This window comes from Mus musculus, chromosome X (genome assembly GCF_000001635.26).
Source record: "Mus musculus strain C57BL/6J chromosome X, GRCm38.p6 C57BL/6J".
Lineage (NCBI taxonomy): Eukaryota > Metazoa > Chordata > Mammalia > Rodentia > Muridae > Mus > Mus musculus.
In genome coordinates, this window is record NC_000086.7 from 36792395 (window position 1) to 36801644 (window position 9250).

Below are 9250 nucleotides of genomic sequence, written 5' to 3' on the forward strand. Positions count from 1 at the left end.
TGATTTTTTTTTTTGAGACAGGGTTTCTCTGTGTAGCCTTGGCTGTCCTGGAACTCACTCTGTAGACCAGGCTGGCCTCGAACTCAGAAATCTGCGAGTGCTGGGATTAAAGGCGTGCGCCACCACGCCCGGCTCCAAGTGATTTTTTAAAATGCAGGCCTCAAAAACTTACCTTGAGGCAAGACAGTCTCTTTCAACATATAATCTAAGAGAACTGGATATCCACATGAAGAAAAAATGGAATTAGATTCACTGTTCTCATCTGTACGGAAAGCAATTCAAAATGAAGCAAAGACATTATATTATGTAAGACCTGCAATTATAAATCCGCTAGAGGAAAACACCTCAAGATGTAGGCACAGGCAAGAACTTTCTGAAAAGGACCCCAATGGCTAAGAAACAGAATCCAGAATTCACACAAAAGACTCTGCAGGAAGTTAAAGGGCTTCTTCACAGCAAAGGAATCAATGTACAGAGTGAACAGACAGGCAGCCCACAGAACGGGAGCAAAAGTCTGCCAGCTATGTGTCTGACAATGAAATTTTATTATGCTTTAAAGAAGAACAAAATTGGAGTTGGGGATTTAGCTCAGTGGTAGAGGCTTGCCTAGCAAGCGCAAGGCCCTGGGTTCAGTCCTCAGCTCTGGAAAAAGAGAAGAAGGAGGAGGAGGAGGAGGAGGAGGAGGAAGAGGAGGAGGAAGAAGAAGAAGAAGAAGAAGAAGAAGAAGAAGAAGAAGAAGAAGAAGAAGAAGAAGAAGAAGAAGAAGAAGAAGACTATGTTATTTGCAGGAAAACAAATGTACTCTGAGGCCATCTTGTTAAGTGGAATAAGGCAGACTCAGAAAGATGAATGTTGCAGCTTTTTCTCATATGTAGAATCTGGGTTTAAATGTGTCTGTGTGTGTGTACATAAATGGCACAAATGTATAAAGGAAGATGGTAAAGGAAGATGGTAGGAACCAGTGAAAGGGAGTAATGAGGGGTAGATATGAGCAACCTATATGACAGACATGTGTAAAGAGGTGATGATGGAACTCATTATTACTATGCTATTAGTATCAAATAAAAACCTAGGGGCTGGGATTGTAGCTCCGCACTAGAGCACAGGTCTCACATGCAAGTAGTAGACATACTGGCTCAAATAAGGTAGTTCACAGAAACTTCTAAGGAAAAGGAGAATGTGCCTTGGAACCCCTATATGGAATGTGTCCATGATTTTGTATTGTTAAGTAGCTTGGAGCTAACAAGTAACAAACTCTACCCTTAGAAGGGCCTGAAACCCTCGAGGAAGCTGTAAGTGGACAGATATAGAGGTAGGAGAGGGCAAGTGACTGTGCTGGCTAGTCTTATGTCAACTTGACACAAGCTGGCGTCATCTGAGAAGGAAAGCTCAGTTGAGAAAATGCCTTCACCAGGCTGACCCTTGGGTAACCCTGTGGTGCACTTTCTTGTTTGATGATTGATATGAGTAGGCCCGGCTCATTGTGGGTGGGGCCACCACTGGGCTGGTGGGCATGCTACAAGAAAACATGCTGAGCAAGCCATTGGGAGCAAGCCAGTAAGCAGTTCTCCTCCAAAGCCTCTGCAACACCTGCCTCTAGGTTTCCTATCTGAGTTCTTGCTTACAGCTTGGACTACATGCTGTAAGATGAAATAAGCCTGGGCTGCGGAGATGGCTCAGCGGTTAAGAGCACTGACTGCTCTTCCAGAGGTCCTGAGTTCAAATCCCAGCAACCACATGGTGGCTCACAACCATCTGTAATGAGATCTGATGCCCTCTTCTGGTGTGTTGAAGACAGCTACAGTATATTTACATATCACAAGTAAACCTTAAAAAAAGAGATGAAATAAGCCCTCTCTCCTGAAGTTGTTTTGGGTCACGGTGTTTTATCACAGAAATCAAAGAAGCCCTAACTAAAACATCTACTATGTCTTAAGCATGGACAGGTACACTGGCATTTCACCTTTGGGAATTTTGAAGGTTGGACACCTATGGGTCAGATGCAGCTAAGTTTTCAACTGACGCCTTTATTTCTATAAAATAAACACTGGTTGTTTAGAAAGCAGTTTGGTGATCACATTATCTGCTTCTGTCCTGAACATGAGGGAGGATTCCTGATCTTCAGGTCGTTTGTAGCAAATATTTACTCGGCTCAGCATTAAGGGGCTCAGGGAACACAGGTCCATTGCCACTACCGTGGGAGTTCAGCAATCTAACAATCGAAGAGCACTTTACTTGGTGTCTGGAGTCAACTGCCAACTGCAATGTTAACCTTTTCAGCCTCTTATCCTTCTGGGTGTGCTCTGTATTTGGCTTCCAATTAAAATGATTTCCTCACCTTGAGTCTGTCCTTTGGACTTTCCAAGGCCAATTCCCTGAAAGATCTTTGTTAAGCTATTTGCAAACCAGTCTGGGGTATGCTGCCAGGATCGCACCCTGCTGGTAGGTACCTCAGTCTGGGGTATGCTGCCGGGATCGCATCCTGCTGGTAGGTACCTCAGTTTTCTCTGGCTCTGAAGACATTGTTCAAAGCAGTGTCAGGTCTAGGTAGTGAAGTTCACAGAACTTGACACAGAACCCCTCAGCCACCAAGATAAATGAATTTCATGTATAATGTGATGTTTTAAAAACTCAAAACCAATGCAAAAATCCTTGGATTGTTAATGTTAAGAACTTGACAGACAGGGATCCCATCCTGTACTAGTATGACCTTGGTTCATGTACCTCACTGTAATTCCAGTCCTGGTTCTACAATTAATTTTCGTTACAAAAATGGGTGAGTGAACTGCAGACCTTAAGTGTGTTTGAATGAAATCGATTAACATACCATTAGATATTTATCTCGATTCCTTAAGTTTGGGGAGGTTTTGTCTGTCTGAATCGTCTTCACCCTAGGCCTGGGTTGGTTTTTCTTGTTTTTTGTTTGTTTGTTTGTTTGTTTGTTTGTTTGTTTTGCTTGTCTTGTCGTTTGGGCACTTATCTTCACCCTTCCTCGCTATTCCCTGACACTTCTTAGGGTCCAGGTCCCCCAGTTGTAGGTACTCCTTGCAGCCTTTTCTTACTCTGGCCTGATCAGGTGCCAAGGGCAAGCGAGGCTGACAGGGCGACCTCCCAGGCTCCTCCCGCGTGTCCCGAGCCACTCAGCAGCTCTGCCATTCCGCGCGCCAGTACTGGGCGCCCGCCTTGGCCCGCCCCTTACGCCGGCAGCTCACCGCCTGGCTGCCGCTATATAAGTCGGCCATTTGCTTTGCTCCGCCCCAGAGCCCGGGAGTCAAAGCCGGTTGTCAACCCAGCCCTGTCCCGCACTCGCCTGCCTCTTCTTTTTTTGCTTTCAACATGACAGATGCCGCTGTGTCCTTCGCCAAGGACTTCTTGGCCGGTGGAGTGGCCGCAGCCATCTCCAAGACAGCGGTAGCACCCATCGAGAGGGTCAAGCTGCTGCTGCAGGTACGTTCTGAGATCGAGGGGCCCAGGCAGGAAGTAAAGGATCTGCACAGAAAGGGGGTACCCTAGCGGAAAAGTGGGGCTCAGTCTTTAGATTTGGGGGCAAGGTGAAGGCCGGGCCTAGCCAGTGTCAGATCGAAAGGCAACCGGGAGGAAGGCGCCTTTAAGGACCTGGAGTTTGAGTGTCGCAAGTGGTCGGGACCAGAGGGACCAGAGGCGCTCAGGGCCATCCCCGGCACAGAGAACTAGGATGGGGTTGCCCGAGAGGCTCTGTCTAGCCCGGATTTAGAGGCAAGGGCAATAGGCCTGAAAGCAGGCGCTGGAAAACAGAGTACCTGGCCTGACCGAAAACCTCAAGGTCACGGCAAGGAGATTACAGCTTTGGGCAGGCCACGCGGACCGGTTCTGCGGCCACGCAGCCGGCGAACAACGCGGTGTGGGCTCGCCGGCCGGCAGGCCGGAAGTGGACGCCGGGAAGAGCATGTGCCGGCTACGTCCGCCCCCGCGCAGCCCCTCGCCAGCCTTCCTGCCGCGCGCTCGCCGCGCACTGCCTCTAGGGGGCGCTCGCGGGCGAGCGTTTAGTCGTCGTCACCGCCACCCCTCCCGACAGGAGTGGGGGTGGGGCGGAAAGGGAGCAGCTCCGGAGACTAGAGAAGTTGACTGGTCACCAAGGTGACCGTGTCCTATGCAGGTCCCACCCTAATGCTTCTGAACCTGATCTGGAAGGAATGACCTTTCTTCCTGGTCTAAAGGTCATAGGTACGCTTGAGGGTGCCTCACTCACAGAAGTCGAGACTTACTACTTCTGATGGTGCTGCTCAATTCTTAAACACTTCCCCTACGCCCCCCAGTAGTGTCAGCAGTTAGAATTGTCCAGCTCATGTGATTCTGAAAGCTAGATTTGGAGAAAGGGGAACGAACCTTAACGATTTTATGTGTGTGTTCTTCCCTTTCCCCTTCTCTGTGATTATAACTGTCCCTATTGCCTTCTTCCTATCCATCAGGTGCAGCATGCCAGCAAGCAAATCACGGCAGATAAGCAATACAAGGGCATCATAGACTGCGTGGTTCGTATCCCCAAGGAACAGGGAGTCCTGTCCTTCTGGCGTGGGAACCTGGCCAATGTCATCAGATACTTCCCCACCCAGGCTCTCAACTTTGCCTTCAAAGATAAATACAAGCAGATCTTTCTGGGTGGTGTGGACAAGAGGACCCAGTTCTGGCGCTACTTTGCAGGGAACCTGGCATCAGGTGGTGCCGCTGGGGCTACATCCTTGTGCTTTGTGTACCCTCTTGATTTTGCCCGTACCCGTCTAGCAGCTGATGTGGGCAAAGCTGGAGCTGAAAGGGAATTCAAAGGCCTTGGTGACTGCCTGGTTAAGATCTACAAATCTGATGGGATTAAGGGCCTGTACCAAGGCTTTAATGTGTCAGTACAGGGCATTATCATCTACCGAGCTGCCTACTTTGGTATCTATGACACTGCAAAGGGTAAGTTTGCTATTTGCTTAGAGGCTGTGGGAGATGTGGGTACTTATTTGCAGTTATAGGAACTCAACCTAGGGCCTTGTGCATGCTAATCTAGTGCTGAGCTGTATCCCCAAACCCCAGGTTCCTATTTTTTCCTCCTCTTTGGGACAGGGTCTCACTGTGTATCCCTGGCTAGCCTAGAACCCAGTATGTAGACCAGGCTACCCATTCATAGCCATCCACCTTAAGACAGGGTAGCAAGGTCTTGCACCAATATAACAGAAGCCCACCACTCATTTTGTTTTTAATTGCTGAAGGAAGCCAGATTCTTCAAGTGTGAAGCTTGTGGTAGATAAAATGTTAGTTGGTTATAGTAAATAGGTCAGCAAAACTACATTTTGATTTTTTTTAATCTCTTATTTTTCAGGAATGCTCCCAGATCCCAAGAATACTCACATCTTCATCAGCTGGATGATTGCACAGTCTGTCACTGCTGTCGCTGGCCTGACTTCCTATCCTTTTGACACGGTTCGCCGTCGTATGATGATGCAGTCTGGACGCAAAGGAAGTAAGTTCGGCTTGATCGTAAGATAAAAAGTCATGGGAGTGAGGCAAGTTATGGCCAAAAATGAGTGGGTGGCTGCCTTTAATAACTACAGTCTAGGGCTAGAGATACAGCTCGGTGGTAGAGCATTAGCCCACCGTACTCAAGGCCCTATATTCAATCTCCAGTGTCATTGAAATGCTGTAGGCTCTGAAGGGGTGATGGACAGCATCCATGTTGTCTGCACAAGTGCCTGTGAGCAAACAGCCCTTTAGATGCCTATGACATGGCTGTCCCTGTTCTCCAGTCAATGCCTGTGCTAATGTGTAAATGCTTGGGTTTAAAACTGCCATTAAGTGCTTAGAATAGCTCAGTAGTAGAGAGCTTAGCATACACAAGGCCTAAGGTTCCATCCTTAGCATGGGGGGAAAAGGGGGGAAAATACTTTTTAAAGGTGGGGCTCGGTTCTGTATTAGGATTTTGGAGGTGTTCACTGGCTTTTAGTCATCAACTACATGTCTTTATTCTTTGCAGCTGATATCATGTACACAGGCACGCTTGACTGCTGGCGGAAGATCGCGCGCGATGAAGGGAGCAAGGCTTTTTTCAAGGGCGCATGGTCCAACGTTCTCAGAGGCATGGGTGGCGCCTTTGTGCTTGTCTTGTATGATGAGATCAAGAAATACACATAATTATGTCCTAGGTGTTCTCCCCGAGAACAGGCATGTTGTATAATATACCATATCTTGAACATTCTGGACAGATTCTCTGGGCTTGTCTGTTTTATCAGTGGCAACTATTTACCAGTTGAAAAGTGGGAAGCAATAATATTCATCTGACCAGTTTTCTCTTAAAGCCATTTCCATAATGACAATAATGATGGGACTCAATTATATTTTTTATTTCAGTCACTCCTGATAATAAAAAATTGAAGAAATAAAAATACCCAAAACCAGTTTTGTTCGTTGTTTGTTTCCATATAAGAGTCTGCTTTGTGGGGGATGGGGTGGGGGAACAACACAGTTTCTCTGTATAACCCTGGCTGTCCTAGTAGAACTCAACTGTAGACCAGGCTGGCCTCTGCTGGGATCGAAGGTATGCACTGCCATTGTCTGGCTGAAAGAACTTTTAGAGCTAGTTATCAGCAATCAATTTTGCAAGAAATAACTTGGATATGTACCCCTCGATTCCCAGTTCATTAACAAAGTAGAATTTGGGATCAGTGTACCCAAAACTTTGGTCCATTGCCTATAGCCTGTCATAGCTGTATGAGCTCCCAGAAAGTCTCCTGTACCTGTTCCTTATTCCTGTGGTTAAAACAAGAACCACATGCCAAAGTTTCAAATGATACTTTCAAATGATATTAGGATATCACCCCATTTAAATGATTCTTTTAATATAAGGTAATTATAGTTCTCAGTTTTCATCCAATTGCCTTCTTCACCTGGCTCAAGCCAGTTTTTAATCTCAGTCAAAGCAGAGGATTAGGGCTGGCACCTTTCTATAGTGCTGAGATTGTAATGCTGTTCAAGATTATGGAGAGTGCTGGGTGCCAGCCACCTGGATCTTGCTTGTCATGCTCACAGCTTGTCAGTGAAGAATGTCCCTATTTCTATTGGATAAGCTTTTATTTGGGATCCACAGGGCAGCATTGCAAATTTAGAAGCTCTTCACTAGGGCTCAGATATCCGGTTGGTTTTATTAGTACCATGAAATTCATATGAAGAATAAAGTATCCTGCCAAGTGTCAATATGCATAGGAAGTAGGATGGGTGATCACACGCACAGATAAAGCTTGGGAACACATCCTGCTCACTGGAGTGTGTTAAGGCTGTTCATAGACAAACAGTGGGATCGATTGATGATGCCTGGGAGATGCTGTGTGCCGACTGGCCAAGCACCTGAGTAACAGGAAATCTTAGTTCAGAGCTCTGTATTGGCAAGGAGGTAACAGCATTCTCTCCTGCGAGAAATTTGCACTTGGGGTTGCTTTGCCTCAAGTCAGTGGTCGCTCTTTGTTCAGGCAAAAAAATAGAAAAGAGCATCATCTGAGCTGTTTCTGGAGAGAAGTTTTATCTATCTATCTATCTATTTATTTATTTAATGTATATGAGTACATTATCACTGTCGCTGTCTTCAAACACATCAGAAGAGGGTATCAGATCCCATTACAGATGGCTGTGAGCCACCATGTGGTTGCTGGGAATTGAACTCAGGACCCCTGGAGGAGCAGTCAGTGCTCTTAACCACTGAGCCATCTCTCCAGCCCCTGGAGGGAAGTATTTTTTTAAAGCAATGCTGTTCTGCTGTCACAGAGGCCTGGGCTAAAATCTGGACTCTGGGTTCAGCGAGTTTCTTAATTTCTCTAAGCTTCCCGTTTTCTTATGTATACCATGATGATACTGACTTTGCTTTGCAAAGGTGAAATATGTTTATGTCAACCAGGTGCCACAGAACATACATAATAAGCACTCCCTAAATGGTAGGTGAGACTTCTATGATCAGAAGTAGCTGGACTGTCATACTGTATGACCCTGGGCAAGTCAGTTACTTTCCAAGAACCTCCGTTACCTCACTGGTAAAATGGCAAGATAATGATGCTAGCTATATTTCTTTGGGGGTGTTATGAGAATAAAGAAGTCTGGTGAGAAGTAGGCATGATACATGGCTTCTAATCAACACCCCAAATGTGAGGTTTTATTTTGCTATTCAGCACTCATACTCTACAGGATTATTTATTAATAAATTCAAGCCCACCTTAAAAGAAAACTAGACATACCATATTGTGTAGCACTGATATAAAATAAACTTCAGCCCAGGCTTTTCAGTTACAGATTTTGTTCCTGAAAGGGAACAAGAGGCTCTCCACTTAGGGTTTCAAACACAATACAAGAGGACCCAAGCCCCTTTTATGGTTATTACAATAGATGTGTACTCACTGAGCTGCCAGCTATTAAAATAAACGTAGGACTGGGCACTGATGACCAGAAAGCAAGAAGTGGTACCTCCTGTCATTGGGTGGCTGACACAGATGAGGTGGGGGTTTCTGTTGTTGTTCTTGCTATTCTTGTTGTTCAATGATTTTTGAAATTTAATTTAAAGACAAAGTCATTTTAATCTCTCCAAGCTGTGCAGGATAGTGCTATAGAATTCATTACGTCCATTATGTTCATGCAAACGTTGATGGTACACAATCTTAGCAACACTCTAATTTATGCTGTTGTTTTGTTACTATTCAATGCATAACAGGATCTGTGGAGCCTGATTCCAGGTGAGAGAGCCAGAATACAGGTCAGCCTGTGCACAGCGCGCTTCCTATTCCAGAGGGCCTCTTCACTCAGTCTCTGGAAGCGGTGTGCTGCGGGTGCTCCAGACCGCCGGGGGAAAGAAACAAGGGGTGCCTTCCCAGAGGGACAGCTGTCGTGGAGGGTAAGTCATTTAAGCCATTATTTTTGTATTAAAAGAGATGCAGATGTGCTAGACTATGGGTTTATTAATTTGAAAGTATTTTTTTTAACCTAAACAGCAAAGTGAGTTCTTGTAAACAAGGACCATTGCTGGCATTCCCCCCGAGAGTCCTCGGGGCAGGTCCATTCAGTCTCCTCAGCTGTTTCGGATACTTTCAGAGGAAAAGAAAATCATTTTCAAAGTATTGATGTAATGTGCAATGGCTTTTCAAGCATCCATATTACTAGAGAGCATTCTATTTCTCCTTTGATATTTGTGGGTATGGATATTTGTAAGTTGTTGTTTTTTTTTTTTTTTTTTTTTTTTTTTTTTTTTTTTTAGTTT

At 45.6% G+C, this 9250-nt stretch overlaps 1 protein-coding gene across 1 annotated transcript; it reads left to right on the forward strand.

The window, feature by feature from the left end:
- Window positions 1-3202: 3202 nt before the first annotated feature.
- On the forward strand, window positions 3203-6414 carry Slc25a5 (solute carrier family 25 (mitochondrial carrier, adenine nucleotide translocator), member 5). The gene is made up of 4 exons (NM_007451.4): window positions 3203-3447; window positions 4449-4935; window positions 5342-5482; window positions 5993-6414. Exons 1-4 carry the CDS (start codon window positions 3337-3339, stop codon window positions 6148-6150), a joined length of 897 nt encoding a protein of 298 aa, NP_031477.1. The 5' UTR covers window positions 3203-3336; the 3' UTR covers window positions 6151-6414.
- Window positions 6415-9250: the final 2836 nt, after the last annotated feature.